Below are 22,081 nucleotides of genomic sequence, written 5' to 3' on the forward strand. Positions count from 1 at the left end.
AAAAAAAAAAACCTGGTTAAATTAAAAACTTGTATTTGTCCTTAAAGACATTAGATAACCTGAAGACAAAGAAAGTTAAATGAACAAATTGCAGAGAGTGTTAAGATTTTCCATAGTAAGCAAATACTGGAAGAGGCTTTCACAAGAAGCGATGGTCGACCATTCTGGTAATAGGTAAATGCATGTTCCTAAAAGGAAATAATCTCACATGGTAACTTCAATCTGTAAGAAGGAATGAAGGGCACTATAAACATTAAACATGTAGATAAATATTATTAACTATGTTTTAATAGTCACTAGAAGACTATTGAGTATTCAAAGCAAAAATAACACAGTATTATTAAATATTATATATATATAAATTGATATATACTGTAAAACTAGAGAAAACATCACTTAAAATCTAATAGATGAGATAAAATGGAATACTGAATACATCTGAATAATTCAAAAGTGGGCAGGTGCTATAGACTGAATTGTGTCCTCCCCAAATTCCTATGTTGAAGCTCTATCACTGTGACTGTAACTGGGGATAGCGCCTGCAAGGAGGGGATAAAGATTAAATAAGGTCTTAAATGTGGGATCCTTATTCAACAGGGCTGATGCCTTTATAAGAAGAGGAAGAGACACCAGATTGCTCTCTGCCATGTGAGAACACAGCAAGAACACAACCGTTATAGTTAGGAAAAAAGCCTTCACCAGAAACAGAATTAGCTGGATCCTTGATCTTGGACTTCTAACCTCCAGAACCATGAAGAAATAAATTTCTGTTGTTTAAGCTGTCCAGTCTATGCCATTTTGTTATGGTAGACAGAGCAGACTAACATAGCAGGAAAGGAGGAATAAAGGAGCAAGTCACTGATAGCACAAATAGCAGGATGGTAAATTTAAACCCAACCGATCTCAATAGTCACATTAAGTGGAGATGGTCTAAATGTCTCCATTTAAAAGGCCAGTAGTGTCGGGGGGAAATACTGATTACAAGACATAGTGGTTATACTTTTTTTTTTTTTTTTTTGTCCTTTTTGTCTTTTCTAGGGCTGCACCTGCCGCATATGGAGGTTCCCAGACTAGGAATCCAATTAGAGATGTAGGCGCCAGCCTACACCACAGCCACAGCAAAGCGGGATCCGAGCTATGTCTGAGACCTACACCACAGGTCACGGCAATGCCGAATCCTTAACCCACTAAGCAAGGCCAGGGATTGAACCTGAAACCTCATGGTTCCTAGTTGGATTTGCTAACCACTAAGCCATGACAGGAACTCCGTGATTATACTTTAAACATAAAGACAGAAAGAGGTTAAAAGAAAGAGGATGGGAGTTCCCAATGTGGCTCAGCATGGATACCTGACTTGTACCCATGAGGACATGGATTTGGTCCCTGGCCCCAGTTACTAGGTTTAGGATCTGGTGTTGCCCGAGCTGCAGAGTAGGTTGGAGACACGGCTTGGATCCCATGTTGCTGTGGCTATGGATGGGCTGGGAGCTGCAGCTCCAATTTGACCTCTGGTAACCTCCATATGCCGTGGGTGTTGGCCCTAAAAAAAAAGGAAAGAGAAGAGATGGTTGGAAGTTCTCACGTGGCACAGTGGGTTAGCAATCCAATGTTGCCATAGCTGTGGCACAGGCTGCAACTGTGGTGCGGGTTCAATCTCTGGCCCTGGAACTTCTATATATGTTGTGGGTAGTGCCAAAAAAAGAAAAGAAAAAGAGGATGGTAAAAGATATATCATCTTTTAATCTTTTAATGATAAAATCACTAATCATAAGAGGGTCAATGTAGTTATATTAATATTAGAAAAAGTAGAGTCAGGGATTTCCCATCGTGGTGCAGCAGAAACGAATCCGACTAGGAACCATGAGGTTCTGGGTTCGACCCCTGGCCTCACTCAGTGGGTTAAGGATCTGGTATTGCCGTGAGCTGTGGTGTAGGTCACAGCTGCGGCTCGGATCCCGTATTGCTGTGGCTGTGATGTAGGCTGGCAGCTATAGCTCCAATTAGACCCCTAGCCTGGGAACTTCCTTATGCTGCAGGTGTGGCCCTAAAAAGGAAAAAAAAAAAAAAAAAAAAAAAGTAGAGTCAAACATAAGGAGCATTATCAGGGATAAATGATTCATAAAAGGATTAGATCACTGGTTTTAAATCTTTCCTATCTTCCACTGTCCAAATATTGAAAGTTAAAATTCCCTTTTAAACACTGCTCTAGCTACATCACATAGATATACTGTCTTTACTGTTCAGCCAAAAATGTTTTCTAATCTCTCTTATGATTTCTTCTTTAATTTATGGATTATTTAGAGATGGTTACTTCCAAATTTTTAAAAAATTTTCCAATCAATGGTGATAAAAGTCAGAATAGTGGTTTCCTTGTAGGAGCTGGGAGTAGGAGTGCAGATATTGATAGAAAAGACTCAGGAAGGAGTTCCTGCCATGGCTCAGTGGTAACAAACCAGACTGGTATCCATGAAGACGTGGGTTCAATCCCTGGCCTCGCTCAGTGGGTAAAGGATCTGGCATTGCCATGAGCTGTGGTGTAGGTCGCAGATACGGCTCAGATCTCATGTTGCTGTGGCTGGGGTATAGGACGGCAGCTATAGCTCTGATTTGACCCCTAGCCTGGGAACTTCCATATGCCACAGGTGCGGCCCTAAAAAGCACGAGGAAAAAAAAAAAAGAAGAAGAAGAAGAAGAAGCAGGAGGAAACCTTCACAGAATTATTCTATACCCTGGTCTAAGTGGCTGTTACCTGGTGTATTGACAGGTAAATATTCATCAAGCTATATAGCTGAGATTTGTATACTTTACTGTATGTAAATTATAACTCAGCTTAAAAACCTAAAGAATTAAATAAATTCAAGTTGTGAAGAAGGAAAAAATGTTATACAGTTTAAAAATAAAAATCCATACTTATCGAGTATACAAGAGGTATCAGGCATTGATCAAGAGGCATACAACAATGACCAAAACAATTTTGTAGTACAGCAAAAGCAAACCAACATTAATAACAATAATTATTTTAGACAATAATAGCTACTATACCTTGAGCTCCTATCATTTGTCAGGCATCTTTTTTTTTTTTTAATCTGACAAACTTATGAACTAGATAGTTGTCTTCATTTTACAGGTGAGGAAACAAAGGCTAATAGAAATAAAATAACTTGCCTGATATCATACTAGCAAAACTGGATTTCAAACTCAAGAGCTCTCCAATAGCAATGCTCATGTTCATAACCCCATCCCAAGACTCCCCTTCAACTTTTTCTCACAGCATATCTGCTTGTGCCTATTGGCAGTTTTATTTTGTATATTTTGCTGTTCCTAATCTCTATTTCTTTTCTTTTCTCTTTAAAACAAATAATTATTCAATTCATTGTTCTAAGGGAGCACCCAGGGCTCCTAAGTAAGGTAGAGTTGGGAGAGGCTCAGCAAATATAATATAATATAGTACATAAGCACAGGCTGTTCTTTGATCTATGAAATAAACAGCTGCCAGCATATGTGGCTTCCACAGCCAAAGGGACGGCTCTTCACAGCTCCCTGCAGAGCAAGACCTGAGACCACAGCATCTGGGTAAACACGGTGGGATCTGCTGGGAATATGCACATAAAGGACAGTGTCTCCTGAAACAACTGTGTACAGGGCACAGTTATGTACAGGCCACAGCTCAGAAAGAAGAGTTAATGAATCATGTCAATGATTGTGAATATAGCCCCTCTCATAAGGTAAATATTCTAAACAACATGCAGTAATATCAACTACTGTGTGGTTTATTTTCCTACCTTATCTGGTTCAACAAAAGGGTCAAAACCTAAACTACACCAAAGGTACAGGAAATAGGGTTTCTGTACAATGAATTTCTTTTTTTTAATTTCATCATATACAAAAAAATACTTTAATTACCTGACATATTTATGACACTGCACTAAATCTACAGAATAATGACCTCATAGGAGTTAAATTAAGATAAATGAAGCCAAAGTTCCCAACGTGGCTCAGCGGGAAACGAATCTGATTAGTATCCATGAGGACACAGGTTTGATCCCTGGTCTCACTCAAGGGGTTAAGGCTCCAGCATTGCTGTGGGCTGTGGTGTAGGTCGCAGACATGGCTTGGATCTGGTGTTGCTGTGACTATGGCGAAGGCCAGCAGCCACAGCTCCGATTTGACTCCTCGCCTGGGAACCTCCATATGATGTGGGTGCAGCCCTAAAACAACCAAAAAAAAAAAAGGATAAATGAAGCTGCCATGAATACAGCTATATGTACAAAGAAAGAATAAAAAAATTAGATCAAAATACACCTGACCAATAAGATGTAAGTTGTTGAGTCTTTACCCATGTAGGACAATGTATTTCTTTTAGGCAACACTCGGCTGTTTTAATCCCTACTGTTCTTTTTAACACTAATATCCTATAATAGGTTAGATGCATAAATACTATTTAATATAAATCCTCACAACCACCCTCACCACTAGGTTGATAATAATATTTCCACTTTATTGATGATGGAACTAATCATCCTTAGAGATGATTTAAAAATAATAACTTGCTCAAAGTCACAAAACTACAGGCAGAATTAAGACTCAAAGTCTTCTGACTCTGAGACCAATGTTTAAGCCACAAAATTCATATTCTCTTGGTAAGGAAAACATTTTAACACCATATTCTTTCATTTTCCAATCTTCATAACTCTTCTGCAACAAATATAATTGAATTTTTGATGACTTAAACCTGACATTTTGGGAGTTCCCGTCGTGGTGCAGTGGTTAACGAATCCGACTAGGAACCATGAGGTTGCGGGTTCGGTCCCTGCCCTTGCTCAGTGGGTTAACAATCCGGTGTTGCCGTGAGCTGTGGTGTAGGTTGCAGACGCGGCTCGGATCCCGAGTTGCTGTGGCTCTGTCATAGGCCAGTGGCTACAGCTCCGATTAGACCCCTAGCCTAGGAACCTCCATATGCCATGGAAGTGGCCCAAAGAAATAGCAAAAAAAAAAAAAAAACCTGACATTTTGAATACGACCTTGTTGTGAGACATGTTTCTACAATATTTTCTTAGCCTCTTTGCTGAAAACTCCATCTTTACCCCATCTTCCTGCTTGAAAAACAGTCACACTGATGGTAAATGACTTAAGCTTAAGAACAAAGACCTAAAGGCATAAATTGTTCATAGGGTCAGCTGAATGAGGACATAATGAGTTGCTCTAGGCACATGCAGATTGGCACACTGTTTGCACAAGCACATATGTCCTCTAAAGAATAAGAGAAAGAGGAACCTCATGGCCAAGTGGTTTATGAGCGGTCGTTAACAGAATATGCATTAGCAAAGAGAACCAAGGTGCAAACCAAGGCACACCCGGGTTGCCGCAAATAGACATGCCATTTGCGGAAGCTCAGTGAGGATTCTCGGAAATGCTATGGATAGATAGCTAACTCAAATGCTAATGATTGTTAAATGCCTAAAGGTCAGAGTAAAAGCTTAACCATCTACCAGTTAAGTGACTTTTAAATAATAAAAGAACTTATAAAATAATAATTAAAAAACCCCTATATCCTCCACCTATAGCCCCCTTCTCACTTGACGTAATCCTAAAGAGCACAATAAAAGCAGTGTGGTTTCTTGAGGCGGTGCTCTTGGTCTGTGAGACCTTGAGTCCCACCTTTACTTAAGATAAATGTCTCTGTGTCTTGTTTTATGTCAACTTTTTTCCTTAAGTTTCACAGCACCCGTTCTTCAACCCCATCCTGCTGAGCTGGTCTCAGCATGACCTAAAAATAAACATATGAGTGAAAGAGACTGAAGTAAATATGTTCTGACCCCAAAATACCAGAGCAGTTTTGTGGTTGATACGGTACTTATTTTCTTAATTAAGCTCTAATGTTAATATATTTTCTATGATTTGCCTTTTTCAATAAGCAAGGAATAGAAAATATGATGGTTAACTGAAATTGTATAAGAACTGAGTCAGGAGTTCCTACTGTGGCTCAGTGGAAACAAATCTGACTGGCATCCATGAGGATGCAGGTTCGATCCCTGGCCCTGCTCAGTGGATTGGGGCTCCTGCATTGCTGTGAGCTGTGGTGTAGGTTGCAGACATGGCTTGGATCTGGCATTGCTGTGGCTGCAGCGTAGGCTGGTGGCCACAGCTCTAATTCGACCCCTAGCCTGAGAGCCTCCATATGCCACTAGGGGTGGCCCTAAAAAGACAAAAAAAAAAAAAAAGAAAAGAAAAAAAAGAACTGAGTCAAATGCAGGTTGACCCACCATCCTGACCACCCTGGTTTGTCCAGAATGCCCTCCCCAAGGTGGGCGGGCATCATCAATCCACTGAGGTCCTGAAGAGAACAAAAATGTGCAGGAAGAAAGGATGTACACTCTCCCTCAATCTGTTGAGCTGGGACAGTGATCTTGGCTCTCAGGACTTCAGTCTTGGAATGGAATCCACAGCACCGGCTTTCTGGTTTTATGCCTTCAAACTACATCACCTACCTTCCTGGATCTCCAGTTTGCAGAGGACAGACTATAAGACATCTCAACCTCCAGAACTGCATGAGCCAATACCTGAAATACATGTCTTTATCTATATACCAGAATTCTCCAGAGGAAAAGAATCCATAAGATATACATATTATATGAGATTTATTTTTATTATATGAATTGGCTCATGCAGTTATAGAATACAGAGGCCAAGAAGTCCACAATATGCCATCTGCAAGCTGAAGAATTAGGGAGGTTGATGGTATAATTCAAACCAAGTCCAAGGCCAGCGAATGGAGGTGCTGATGATTTCAATCCTGATCTGAATCTGAAGGCCCAAAGACAGAACACTGATGTCACAGGACATCCAAGAGAAGGTGGATGTCCCAGCTGAAACCCAGAGAGCTCACTCTTCCACCACCTTTTTGTTCTATTCAGGCATTCAAGAGATTGGAAGAATGCCCATTTACATTGGGGAAGGCAATCTGCTTTACTCAATTCCTGGATTCAAATGTTAATCTCTTCTAGAAATGCACTCATAGACAAAACCAAAAATAGTATTTTACCGGCGATCTGGGTATCCCTTAGCCTAGTCAAGTTAATACATAAAACTAACCATCATGTAAATATACATGTATCCTACTGGTTCTGTTTCTCTGGAGAATTCTGATTACATAAACAGAGTTAAAAAAAAAAAAAAAAAAAGTAGGGGAAAGAGATAAAACCATTCCCAAAAAAGAAAAGTACACCCTAAGTGCAAAGATACTGAAAAAAGAGTCCTAGTATATCAGGGTACTAACTAGAAAAGAATGCAAAGGAGCAGTGTTGGAAAGACAAAGCTTCTGGGAAGGAAAAGGAAGTGAAAGGAGAGATGGTGACCATGTGGTAAAGGCAAGAAGAAGCAAGAGGTGGAGTTTCTGCTGTGGTGCAGCAGGTTAAGGACCCAATGTTGTCACTGTGGTGGCACAGGTTCAATCCCTGGCCTGGTACAGCAGGTTAAGGATCCAGCGTTTCCACAGCTGTGGCATAGGCTGCAGCTGTGGCTTAGATTCAGTCTGTCCCAGGAACTTCCATGTGCTGTGGGTGTGGCCAAAACAAAAAACAAAAACCCCCAAAAACAAGAGGTAAAATTTCATATAAGACCAAAAAAAAAAAAAAAAAAAATCAAGGATATACAATTTTTCACTTAACTACCAAAAAAATTTTTAAAGTCCAGCAGTAAAAAAAAAAAAAAAAAAAAAAAAAAACCAACAACAACAACAACAAAAAAGCTGTATTTAGCTATACTACAAAGACAGTGTTCTTGAATTAGGAATCTTATAAACCACTCCAAACCACCAAACCTGTCTACTAATTGCAAAGATGAAAGTAGTATTCATCTATACAAAGCTACTAATAAGGGGAAAAAAAGAAAATAAGAATCAAAACTTCAAGAGAATGAGAAGACAAGCCACAAACTTGGCTTTGAAAATATTCACAAAGATGTATCTGATAAAGAACATAATCCAAAATACAAAGGAATTTTAAGATTTAATAATAAAAAAACAGAACAACCCAATTAAAAACCGATTAAAAAAACAAAACAGATACCTCACAAAAGAATATATCCAGATGGAAAATGAGCAAATGAAAAGATATTTAACAACATATATCATTAGGAAGCTGCAAATTAAAACAACAAAGAAATTCCACTACACGCCTATTAGAATGGTCAAAATCCTAAACACTGACAATACCAAATTTTGGCAAAGATGTGGAGGAACAGGAACTCACATTCTTGTTGGTGAATATTCAAAAATGGTATAACCATTTTGAAATACAGTCTGGCAGTTCTTATACTCATACCAAGTGATCCAACAAGTGTACTTGTTGGTTACCTAAATGAGTTGAAAAGTTATGTCCACACAAAATCTCATACATGGATGTTTATAGCAGTTTTATTCATAATTGTTAAAACTTGGAAGCAACCAAGATATCCTTCAGCAGGTGAATGGCTAAACTGTAGTACATCTAGACAATAAAATATTACTCAGTACTAAAAAGAAGTGATCTATTAAATCACAAAAAGACATGGAAGAAACCTAACTGCAGATTACTAAGTGAAAGAAGTCAATCTAAAAAGGCCACATACTATATGGTTACAACTATATTACATTTTGCAGACTGCAAAACTATGGAGACAGTAAAAACCAGTGGCTGCTAGGGTTGGGGACTGAGAGCATGGGATGGATGAATAGGTGGAGCACAGAAGATTTTTAGGGCAGTGAAACTATCCTATATGACACTACAATGGTGGATACATGTCATAATACATTTGTCCAAACCTAAAGTATGTACAACACCAAGACTGAACCCTAATATAAACTATGGATTCTAGACGTTAATGATGTATCAATGTAGGCTCAATTGTAACAAACGTTCCACTCTGATACTTGATGTTAATGGGGAGGTTGGGCATGTGTGTGAGAGGCAATATAGGAAATATCTGAAATTTCCACTCAATTTTGCTATGAACATAAAACTTCTGTTTAAAAAAGTCTATTAAAAAACTTTTTAGGTAATGAAATTCCTTGCAAAAAATTAGTCATTAAGCAGACAAGAATCTGTAACATAGCTCTCCAAACTGAATTACATGTCTATAAACAATCATGTAAGGAACTTGAAAACCAAGAACAGAAGTGGGATTTTTCTATTATATAAAGAAAAGAACAAATAAAATAAGAGTTGACTGAAGTCAGAGGAATAAAAAAAGAAGACAAAATCACATGAGAAATGGAGTCTAAATTACAAGATACCTAGGGAATAACACATGTGAACAGAAGTTTAGTAAGGAGCAGTGAACAGCATAAAGAAAACAAATAAGCAGGAACTCAAATCAAGATGGCAGAGAAGTAGGGTATGAAGCGATAACATGACACAAAATACATCAAAAGTAGGACATGAAATACTTTAAAAAAAAAAACCTACATGTAAAATGATTCTCACAGAACACCTAATGAAAGTTAGTGGAAGATCTAAGACTTCCAAAAGGGCAAGAAAACCCCCACATAACTGGATAGGACGAAACAAAAAAAAGAGAGAGAAAAGAGAGAAAAAGGAAATCAGGAAGGGACCAGCACTCCTGGAAGCGAGCTGTGAAAGAGGAAAGGAATCCACACACTAGGAGGCCCCCTGACTGTTGGGAAGATCAGCTGGGACAGAGGGGGAGTCTCAAAACCTAGGAGAAAAGCACGGCAGATAGTCTGAGGAGGGCGAAGCAGAGAGAGCACCGCAGCTGCACAGATGATCTGTACCACTGCCTGGTGCAGCCCAGCCTGAGACACCTGGGTTGAGATTGGGCACTGGGGCTCAGATTTTGAAGGTCCGTCCTCAGGAAAGGACCAGGTTTGGCTGCATGTAAACAGCTTAAGGGAGCTAGACAGTGGTGCACCCCAGCTAAGGGAGTATGGGAGGAGGACAGGTCTTCCAGAGAAGGCACCATTGTCGGGGAGTGCAAGTGGCAGGGTGGCAGTGGGAGTGCCAAAGGAACTTCTTGGTGTGCAGGCTGTAGGTGGCAGGGCACCATTGCACAGGCTATGGCCTGCTGTCTGCTGTCCCCACCATCATGGGAAGGACATCATTGTGGAGGGACCTATCACTGGGTGCTGTCCTCCACTCCCACGTCCCTGGAAATAGGAGGCCTGCCATCACCACCACAGCTGAGGGTCCTGCAAATAGACACTGCCCTTCACCCCCATCTCCTTGGGAACTCACATGCCTCATCATTGCCATTGCAGAGAGCCCTGAGACTAGACTCTGTCAGCACCTCCCTGGGGGTTACCACCACTGCCAAGGGCCCAGTGACCAGGCACCACCTGCAGGAGCAGCCCATTGCCCCCACCTCCCTGGAAGCATGTGTAGGCTGTGCACCCACACGCCCCCTATCAATGGGATCATGGCCTGCACATACTGTAAAAAGAACAGCAAGCATCCAAACCCAAAAGCAACCTTCATTCCAAAGAAATAATAAACCTACACAAGCTACCCTGGGACATTCCCACATATAAATAGCCCTCCAAAACCACAGTAGATAATCGTTTACCCCAAACTCACAGAATAAGAAAAATAGAGGCAAAATTACGAAGAACAGGAATCATTCCCAGTTGAAAGAACAGAAGAATTCCCCCTGAAGGAGCAAAAAATAAAAGACCTATTCAGTCTAACTCAAAAAGGAGGTAATGAAAATACTGAAGGAGTTTACAACAGCTACTGATGGCAATGTAGATTACAGGAAAAGGAACTAGAGTATAAGGAGGAACTAAGAAAAATTAGAAAACTCATTTGCAGAAATGAAAGATGAATTAAAGGCACTGTACAGCAGAAAGAATAATGCAGAGGAACAAATGAGTAGCTTAGAAGACAGAATAATGAGAATCAACCAATCAGGACAGCAGACAGAAAGCCAAATGAAAAAAAAAAATGGAAGTAATGTAAGAGATCTATGGGATAATATAAAGCATGCCAATATATGCCTAATAGGGATACTAGAAGAAGAAGAGAGAGAAAAAAAGGATTGAAAATGTATTTGAAAAAATTATGGCTGAAAATTCCCCAAATCTAAAGAAGGAAGCACAGAAGGCCCTAAACAAGATGAACCCAAAGAGATCTACACCAAGGTATATTATAATAAAAATACCAAAAGTTAAAGATAAGGAGAGGACTCTAAAGAGAAAAACAAGGAGTTAATCATAAGGGAACCCCCATAAGGCAATCAGCTAATTTCTCTACAGAAATACTGCAGGCCAGAAGGGAGTGGCAAGATATATTCAAAGTTTTAAAAGGGAAAAATGTGCAACCTAGAATACTCTACCCAGCAAGATTATCATTTAAAACAGGAGAAAAAAAAAAGAATTTCTAAGACAGAAAAACTAAAAGAATACAGCAATACTAAAACTATCTTAAAAGAAAGGTCTCCTCTAAATAGGAAATAAGTAGGAAGATAGAGGATGGAGGAAACCATAATTGGAAAGTAATCACTTAAATAAGCCAGTACACAGATCAAAACAAAAACAACAAAAAACTCTAGAGTTCCTATTGTGGCACAGCAGTTTAAGGATCTGTGGTTGTCTCTATAGTGGCTCAGGTCACTAACAAGGTGCAGGTTCAATCCCCAGCCCAGCACAGTGGGTTAAGGATCTGGTATTGTTGGAGCTGTGGCTCAGATTCTGTCCCTAGCCTGGGAACTTCCACATTCCACAGGTACAGCCAAACAAACAAAAATCCACAAAAACCTATTTGTGAAAATGATAATAAGTACAAGGAATAGCAAAAGCATAAAGATGAAGTACATCAAAATCATAAAATGTGGGGAAGGAGAGTAATAAATCTAGACTTTTTTTGTTTTTAAAGAATGTGCTTGAGCCTATATGACTATCAGTCTAAAGCAAGAAGATGTAGGAAAGAGTTAACATACTTGAAAAACAGGGAAAACACAAATCAAAACCAAACAATACATTCATAAAAACCAAAAAGAAGAGAATACAAGCATAAAATAAAAGGAAATCAACCAAAAAAAGAAAAAAAAGAATAAACAGAATCAACTGGAAACAAGGTTGAAAATGGCAATAAATACATACAATTTTTTTTTTTTTTTTTTTTTTGTGTTTTAGGGCCACACCCATGGCATATGGAGATTCCCAGGCTAGGGGTTCAATTGGAGCTGTAGGCACCAGCCTACACCATAGCTACAACAATGCCAGATCTGAGCTGCATTTGTGACCTATGCCACAGTTCACGGTAATGCCAGATCCTTAACTCACTGAGTGAGGCCAGGGATCGAGCCCACAACCTCATGGTTCCTAGTCAGATTTGTTTCTCCTGTGCCACAATGGGAACTCCTCAATAATTACTTTAAATGTCAATGGGCTGAATGCTCCAATCAAAAGACATAGTGTGGCAGACTGGATAAAAAAACAAGAGCCTATAATATGCTGCCTACAAGAGACCCACCTTAGGGCAAAAGACACATATAGATTGAAAGTGAGGGGATGGAAAATGATATTTCATGCAAATGGAAATGACAAGAAAGTGAGAGTCTCAATATCAGATAAAATAGACTTTAAAACAAAGCCCATAAAGAAAGATAAAGAAAGACACTAATGATAAAAGGATCAATTCAAGAAGAGGATATTACACTCATCAACATATATGCACCTAAATAACATAAAATACTAACAGACATAAAAGGAAAAATTGATGGAAATACAATACTAGTAGGAGACTTTAATATCCCACTCATATCAATGGACAGATCTTCTAGACAGAAAATCAATACAGTAACAGAGACCCTAAAGAACACAATAGAACAGTTAGACTTAATTGATACTGTCAAGACATTACATCCAAAAAACCCAGAATATACCTTCTTTTCAAATCCCCATGGAATATTCTCTAGGATTGACCACATACGAGGAGCACAAGACTAACCTCCACAAATTTAAGAGTTTAGAAATTATTTTACACATTTTCTCTGACCACAGTGGCATGAAATTAGAAATCAACCACAGGAAAAGAAATGAGAAAAATGGACCACATCGAGACTAAACAATATGCTACTAAAAATACCAATGGGCCAATAAGACAATAAAAAAAGAAAATTAAAAACCACCTTGAGACAAACAACACTGAAAATACAACCATACAAAATCAATGGGATGCTGCAAAAGCAGTTCTTAGAGGGACATTCACAGTAATACAGACCTTCCTTAAAAAAATAAGAAAAATCTCAAATCAACAACCTAACCTACCACCCAAAAGAATTGGAAAAAGAAGAATAAACAAAACCTAAAGGCAGTAGAAGGAAGGAAATCATAGAGATCAGAGAGAAAGTCAATAAAATAGAGCTTCAAACAAAATAGAAAGAAATCGATAAAACCAAGAGCTGGTTCTTTGAAAGGGTAAATAAAATTAACAAACCTCTGGCCAGACTCACCAAGAAGATGACAGAGAACCCAAATTACAAAATAAGAAACAAAAAAGGAGAGTTGCTGTGGCTGTGATGTAGGCCAGGCCTACAGCTCCAATTTAACCCTTAGCCTGGGAACCTCCATATGCTGTGGGTGTGGCCCTGGAAAGACAAAAGACAAAAAAAAAAAAAAAAAAAAAGAAGAAGAAGAAAAGAAGAAAAGAAATAAAAAAGGAGAAATATCAACTAACAGGGTAGAAAAGAAAAAAAAAAAAAAAAAAAAACCCAAACATAAGAGGAAACCATGAGCAATCTATTTCAACAAATTTGACAACTTAGAAGAAATAGACAACTTTCTAGAGACATACAGCCCACCAAAAGTGAATCAAGAAGAGATCATCTGAAGAGACCAATTACTAGAAATGAAAATTGAATATGCAATAAAAAAAAATTCCTTACAAACAAAAGTCCAAAACCAGATGACTTCACAGACTAATTCTAGCATACAAAGAACTTATACCAATCCTTCTTAAACTCTTCCAAAAGACTGAAGAATGAAAACTCCCAAAGACATTCTATGAAGCTACCAGCACCCTAATACCAAAACCAGATAAAAATACTACCAAAAAAGAAAATTATAGGCCAATAACTTTGATGAATACAGATATAAAAATTCTCAACAAAATTTTAGCCAACCAAACCCAACAACACATAAAAAAGATCATACATCACAACTAGGTGGTATTCATCCCAAGTTCACTAGGGTAGTTCAGCATATGCAAATTAATCAAGGTCATATACCACATTAACAAAAGAAAAGTCAAAAACCCCATGATCACCTTAATAGATGCAGAAAAGGCACCTGACAAAATCAAACATCTATCCATGGCAAAAACTCTTACCAAAGTGGATACAGAGAAAACATATCTCAATATAATATAGCCATTTATGGAGTTCCCATTGTGATTTAATGGGTTAAGGATCCAGTGTTGCTGCAAGCTGTTGGTGTAGGTCGCAGAATCGGCTTGGATCCAGTGTTTCTGTGGCTGTGGTGCAGGCCTGTAACTTTGGCTACAATTTGACCCCTACCCTGAGAAGAAAAATTAAAAAATTAAAATAAAAGCCACTTGTGACAAACCTACAGCCAATATAATTCTCAATGGTGAAAAGCTTTAAGCCTTGGACTAAAATCTGGAACAAGACAAGGATGCTCTCTTTCACCACTTTTATTCAATGTAGTATTAGAAGTCCTAGCCACAGCAATCAGACAACCAAAAGAGATAAAAAGTATCCAAATTGGAAAAGAAGAGGTAAAATTGTCACTGTATGCAGATGACATGATACTATATATAGAAAACCCTAAGGACTTCACACAAAAACTACCTGAACTGATCAACGAATTCTACAAAGTACCAGGATACAAGATTAGCATTCAGAAGTCGGTTGCATATCTGTACACTAACAATGAAATACTAGAAAAATAACATAAAAAACTAATACCTTTTAAAATCACACATACACCCACAAAACAAACCTCGGAATAAACCTGACCAAGGAAGTGAAAGTAACTATAACGCTGAGTAACTATAAAACATTAATCAAGGAAATAAAAGAGGATTCAAAGAAATGGAAAGATATCCCAGATGAAACTAGAGATTCTCTTACTAACTGAAGTAAGTCAGAAAGACAAATACCATATGATATCACTTATATGTGGAATCTATGGCACTAATGAACCTAGCTATAAAACACTCACAGACATAGAGAACAGACTTGTTGTTGCCAAGGTGAAGAGGGGAGAGAGAGGGGTAGACTGGGAGTTTCAGTGTTAGTACATGCAAACTATTACATTTAGAACAGATAAGAAATGAGGTCCTACTGGATAGCACAGGGAACTATATCCAGTCTCTTGGGATAGACCATGATAGAAGATAAAAAATGTACAGCAGAAATTGGCACAACATTATATATCAACTATACCTTAATTATAAATAAACAATCAAATAAATAAAAATAGTTGGCCATTTCTGTGGTTCAGAATGTTTTAGAAATGCCTTTTCAAACCACTCAGCCACACTCTGTAGCCACTGGAGACATATTTAAAATGCGACCTCAAGTCCATGTGCCCAGACACAAAAAAGCAAAAAAGTCTGACGGTGAACACAATTCCTTAACCTGAGGATTACCATTAGCTTCTTACTCTCCCTCCTCTCCCACTGCCTGTGCAGAAAGGCTTCCCACAGTAGCTGTCCCCAGTGCCTGTCTTTCCTGTCCATTCCTTTCCATCCAGTCCTCCTGCCATCATGCAGCTCACTCCTGCTTCATTTGGCATCTATCCCAGTGCAGAAGCCCCTAACTGTTCTCCCTGTCTCCTTTCCCCCACTGCCTCTGATCCATCCTGCACACCACCACCAAATTCAGCTGGTTGTCATTTTCTTCTTCAAAACCTCCAATGGCCTTATCCTGCTCACTGTGCCTAAACTCCTTAACTCGGTGGAGAAATTCCTTGCTCAGTCTGTTCCCAACTGTCACCTCAGGTCTCATTTCTCACTACTATCTGAAAAGGAGCCTCACTTTGTTCTGGGCAACCTAGATCGTTTGTAATTCTCCAAACATGCTCTATTTTAAAACTTCACAATTCAGGAGGATTGGAAATAGAAGCCAAACCTTTTGCCCCAGATCACATATTAGTGAACATGGAATCTGGATTTAATTCCAGGTTTGGACTATGCCAAAGCTCTTAAATACCATCCTGTTCTCTCTCTGTGGAATGTCCCTCTCTGATCTACCTGTGGAAATCTTTGCTATCCTTCAAGCCACTTCACTCCAGAAGCTTCCCTGTTTTTCCTGTCTGAAGGAACTTTCCTCTCTTCTGAACTCCTATAGCACTTTCATTGAGTATTTCACAAAATTATCATGGCAACATAGTCATGTGATGCCCTTATGGCACCTAACACAGCTCCTTACACACTGATGGTACTCAGCAAGGATCTGATAAAGAATGAGCTACCGTGGGAAGGCTTTCTGCAATGAGAGATCCTTATTAATTTCACTCACAGAGCTATTCTTTCCCTGCCCTGAGCATCCTGCCTTTCTCCTCTTCTAGTGCATCAGTTCTTTGGTCCATGTCATAAGCCCTCTGCCAACTGCCTATGAAACACTGTGCAAAATGGGAAAAAGCTCTGGTGCCTGGTAACCACTGTTAATGTTTAGGAAGATGCAAAGTGCAGTAAATGGGGATCATAAAAGAACAGGAGTGGTTTCATTCTTTGGAACCTGAGATGGAAACTGGAAAGCAAGGTTCGGGTCAAATTCTCCTTTCAGATCTTCTTATCCACTGTTTCAGTTTCATTTTGAAAGGAACAAGGGGTGGGGCAGTGAGCAAGTATGAGCAAATGCCAGGAAGAGGAACCGGGAATAACCGGTCAGACAGCTACCCTTTCTCAAGAGACAAATTGCATTCTAGGAAAGGAAAATACACCCTAGTTCCCAAGAAATTATACAAGGAGCATAGAGCAGAAAAGGGATATTAGGCTTAAATAGCAGCTTATTGGTTTGTCGTATCTTCTTATGCCTGTGAGGTAGGGTTTTGACCCCTCGATGCTTCTCTCTACACTGGCTCACGTGACAGTCAATGTAAGGCCATCAGCATGACTCAGAAAAGGCTGCACCTATAAAATGAAAATGACCCATTCCATTTAGCATATGACTGCATCCAGGGATTCAGTACAATTAGTGAATTTAAAGCAAATATAATGAGAATGGGGAGGAGGCACTTCTACCAGTGGCTCACTTCCCTGCTCACCCTCTTTCTTGCTGCTCCTCAGAGTTGCTAAACCAGTGGGTTAATGTTTTGGAAAGCCACAGAGCCAAAGAGAGAAATCAAGTTCAGTTCAACTCCCCATAACCCAGGGAAGTAAAGCAGGAGTGAGAAGGAGATTTCCCTTCTCTCTGTAAGTGAACTTCTTCCCACCTATGATTGAAATGAATCATATCAGAACTAGAAATTCTACCAACATTACTTATTGAGAACCTACTATGTGTAAGGCTAGGGATTTAAAAAAAAATTAGAAGGAAAAAAAAAAAAAAGCATTGGCCCCTATTCTTAAGTAGTTCACAGTATAATCGGAGAAACAGAAATAATTTCCACATACCATGGCATTATGCAAGGGGTCCACTCAGAGTTCTGTGGAAATAAAGAGTCTGCGAGAGCAGAACTGGAGTCAGGGAAGGTTTCCTTGAAGAAATGAAATCAGACTGAGGGCTGACAACTGTGCAGGAGTTAGCCAGGTTTAGATGGGTGGGAAAGGTATTCCAATGGACAGAACTGCATGAGCAAAGCCCAGAGATCTACAGCATTCTCCCCTCAAACCAACAAAACCCAAATCCTCTTGTGTCTGCACAATGCTTACAATATTCTGGGATCAGAGGTAGAAAACAGGGGAATTGGTAAAATACAATTTAAGTACTGAACTTTGAAGAGGTGCATTAAAAATAAATCCATAGCCTTCTCTGAAGAAGTAACAAGGGTAAAAACCAAAACCAAAACCAAAAACAACCCTTAAAGTGCATTTGATGGAAGCAAAGTAATCACCTTCCTAATCTCAACAGGTAGGATCAGACTCCAGGTATCCTTTCAACCACAGAGCTGGTGTTTACCTCTAAATCATATGAGGCAGATGGAAAACAAGCTAAACAGCACTCCCCTGACTATTGTGTAAAATCCTAACCACAAAGCAGTTAAGTAACAGATGACAATATGAGCCATTCAGCTCATGGAAGTAGGGCCTATCCTAGCTGAGTCTGCTCTCCTGGAAATTTGGATTTGGATCCCAGGCCAAGCTCCATCTTTGTATGCGTAATGTCTGTCACCAATATGAACTCTGTCCCACATTCCATCTCTTGGAGACCTGGCTATTTATTGACTTAAGTGGCGTAAATATGTGAGACCCTGGGGCAGAGAGGGTGGAAGGAGCAGATGCCGGAAAACATCCTTGTTTTGGTCTCAACTATAGCCACAGTTTTTATTCCTAGACTTTTAGTTTCCTTCCTCTGTGCCTTAGTTTCTCCATCCAACAAGGACAATGAAAATCTACCCCTAAATTCCTTATTTAAAGGAGATAAATTAAATAACTCCTGGAAAGGCTTGAGTTTTCTGTGCAGCAGATAGGTGTTTAAGACGAAAGATCCCAGAAAGCCATAATCTTAATCTAGAGCAATGAACCTTAAGAAACTAAAGCAGCATCAGCTGTCCAATCAGTTTTTCATTCACTTAACAATGCTGATTAAGTTCTTCGTATGTGCACATCATAATCAAAGCTGATACTCACGTGTCTTTATTTTCTAGTCTCTTTCCACATCCCTTGTGGCTGACAGATAAGAGAAACTGGCTGAGTTACATACCAAAATGTGAGCTGTGCTCACGGAAGACTGTATCTCATCCTAGCCCCACCATGCAGGAAATTCAGGCTAAAGCCAGCGACAGGAAGGCAGCAGAGCTCTGTGTTCATCTCACCTGGGGACACTAGTTAGGTAGGTCATAACATTCAGGAAGTCCTCCTCTGGGATGTGTTTGAACCCCACAAACTCTGGAAAAGTGATGATGGGGGCACCGTCTTTCCCTCGACCTCCTGCAACAAAAATGGATGGTCATGATATTAGCAAAATGTTTTCCCATTGCATCTCTGCAGGCAGAGGACTTCAACTAATATCAAATCGAGGTGTGCATTGGCCTCGCCCCTCTTCTGTCTATATTATTTCAGAGCAGAATGTGGGAAGGTTGACACTGAATTATTTCCAGCAAGACTTGCTTCTCCTTCATGCTTGCTCAATGATGGTGTGAGAATGCAAGTTTTGAATCCTTTGAAGATAGTCACTGCACAATATCTAACACTGATTTAATTATATTAACATAGGTAGAATGGTAAATAATGCCAACACAAATATATAATATTGTTCTTTTTTTTTTGTCTTTTTAGGGCCACATCTATGTCATATAGAACTTCCCAGGCTAGGAATCGAATCTGAGCAGTAGCCACAGCTACAGCCATGCCAGATCTGAGCCGTGTCTGTTACCTACCCCACAGTTCATGGCAACGTTGCATTCTTAACCCACTGCGCAAGGCCAGGGATCGAACCCACATCCTCTTGGATATTAGTAGGGTTCATTTCTGCTGAGCCACAATGGGAACTCCTACAATATTGTTCTTCATTTTTAGTTAGTAAATATCAAAGGTAAGAGAGCATGGTGGTTAAGAGAATTGGCTCTAATATCAGACAGCCTGGTTCAAATTCTGCTTTACCACTCAACTTCTATGTGATTTTAGGCAAGATACTTACGTAAATAGAAGTTTCCTTATATATACATATATATCTATGTAATAGGAATATTATCTGTAGCTACCCAAAGGTACTGTGAGGATTAAGTGAGAACATATATGAAAAGCACTTTAGCAGAGTCTTTATTATATATAAGTGCTCCATAAATGGTAACCATTATTATAGTTATTATTCTTACAAGGTGGCAGTAATCAGCTGCCCTTCAATGACTCCTAAATAGGGCTATAAGACATCTCTGTGAGAACAAAAATGTAAAATTAGCATTTAAATATTTAATTCATTGGAGCAGAGGCCACCAGATTAAATGAAATAGTTTATATTTCCCAATTTCTCTGCAGCTAGATGCACCCACATGACTAAGTTTCCAAATAGGGAACCATAGTGAACTCGCAGAAGCACCATGAATATTTTACATTTGGGGAAAAAACAGCAATAGCTGGCATTTGTCAGATGCCGTGCTTGGCACTAGCTTGAGGTAGTTAACAAGTTCAACATTAAATTGTGCAGTATTCTTCTGAATGGTATTGCACATTTGGGAAGCTGGGGTTTTGGGGACTGATGGGGTAAAAAGCAAGCAGTATGAAAATAAAAGTGGAATAGGAAATGCAGGTGGTGATGTCTAGACTGATTCCAAGGTTTGAGATAATCGTGGTTCTCTAAGAATAAAAGTTAAATATTACTTTTCCTTCCAATTTGTGTGTAGTAATTTTTTGGAACAGCTTCTAGATTGTCAGGATTATACAGACTTGTTGTTTTAACTGTTAGGTACTGCTTTTGGCCAAAACGGATTGTGAAAAAATGACTGATACTAAGGTAGCAAGGTTTGAGGAAGTTGAGGACCTGTTTCCCAGACAAAGGGTCATGAGCAACTTCCAGGCTATGTCCATTGAGGGAGATTACTTCAGCGGAATATGGCTCCCAAGTGACATCAACTATGAACGACCGCACGTATTTCATGAATCTAGCAAAAGAGCTATCCCTGCAGTTGAACAAAGACTGTGATTACTGAGGCTGTGGGATCAATGAAGAAACTACAGAAAATGGAGACTCAGAGAAGCAAAGGCAGGCCACACTCCTAAGGAGAGAGGGTCCTGGCCCATCACCTCGAAAATCCAGGCCATATTGCCCGTCTATCTGATGACACTACCATTAAGATCATCCAACCAGGAGTTCCTATTGTGGCTCAGTGGTAGTGAACCCGACTAGTATCGATGAGGATGTGGGTTCTATCTCTGGCCTCACTCAGTGGGTTAAGGATCTGGTGTTGCTGTGGCTGTGGCATAGGCCGGTAGCTACAGCTCTGATTCGACCCCTAACCCAAGAACTTTATGGTGAGGCCATAAAAAGAAAAACTACGGAAGTTCCCATTGTGGTTCATCAGTAAAGAGCCTGTTTAGTATCCATGAGGATGCAGATTCGATCCCTGGCCTCGCTCAGTGGGTTAAGGATGCAGTGTTGCTGTGAGCTGTAGTATAGGTTGCAGACGCAGCTTGGATTTGGCACTGCTGAGGCTGTAGTGTAGGCTGGCAGCTGCAGCTCAGATCCAACCCCTAGTGTGGGAACCTCCAAATGCCACAGGTTGAAAAAAAAAAAAGGCGCAAAAAAAAAAAATTAGAAATTACAAAAAAAAAAAAAAAAAAAAAATGGCATCCAGCCCACTCTGCTGCTCTGAGTCCAAACTTGATAAGTATCTTCTGCTTCTACACTGATGTTTGTTCCATGTAAATTTGTCTCAAGAGAGAGAACGTACTACTATGCAAATATGAGTATTTGTATCATGCAAAGAATAAGTCAGCACTATGGTTTACAAGTCTCTTGTAAGCACTGTTAATGTGAGTCTTGGGCTCTCAGGAACCAGTCACTGTGATATTTGATGACCAAGCCATTCTTTTCCAGGCATGCCTCTTTATTAATCTTGCATGCTTATTTTAAATTAAAAAAAAAAGATACCTACAGATTAGATGTTTGACAAGGACACTGAGTTCCCTCGTTATTCTGACTGAAAACAATTTAGATCAAGATACTATTACTTTTAACTAATAAATATTCTTCCTCTTTCTAGTTTCATAATCATAGGAAGTTTCAGAGAAATATGAATAAAGAGAAGTTGTGTCTCAAGTAAAGTTAAATTCAGATGCATTTTAACACTGTATTAACTGGATAAACAATATTTGCCAAGAGAATGACTAAAATATTTCCAGGAACCAAAATACTGTAAAATACTCATAAGGATATGATTACACCATTTAATGATTTTACCTTTTTCACTAACTTTAATTAAAGCTATTCATGCCTAAATGAAGAAAGGCGGAATTTTCCTATC

General features: G+C 39.3%; 1 protein-coding gene across 7 annotated transcripts in view; it reads right to left on the bottom strand.

The window, feature by feature from the left end:
- The window catches only part of MCF2L2 (MCF.2 cell line derived transforming sequence-like 2), a 247,448-nt gene that overhangs the window by 172,144 nt on the left and 53,223 nt on the right, over positions 1–22,081 (bottom strand). For 6 of the 7 annotated variants that reach the window (XM_021069898.1, XM_021069896.1, XM_021069892.1 and 3 more), the window contains exon 3: positions 18,935–19,049. In XM_021069898.1, coding sequence (XP_020925557.1) covers positions 18,935–19,049 — 115 coding nt within the window. Of the gene's footprint in view, positions 1–18,934; positions 19,056–22,081 lie in introns of those variants that run through there. The other variant, XM_021069899.1, reaches the window with a different exon arrangement.

This window comes from Sus scrofa, chromosome 13, assembly GCF_000003025.6.
Source record: "Sus scrofa isolate TJ Tabasco breed Duroc chromosome 13, Sscrofa11.1, whole genome shotgun sequence".
NCBI lineage: Eukaryota > Metazoa > Chordata > Mammalia > Artiodactyla > Suidae > Sus > Sus scrofa.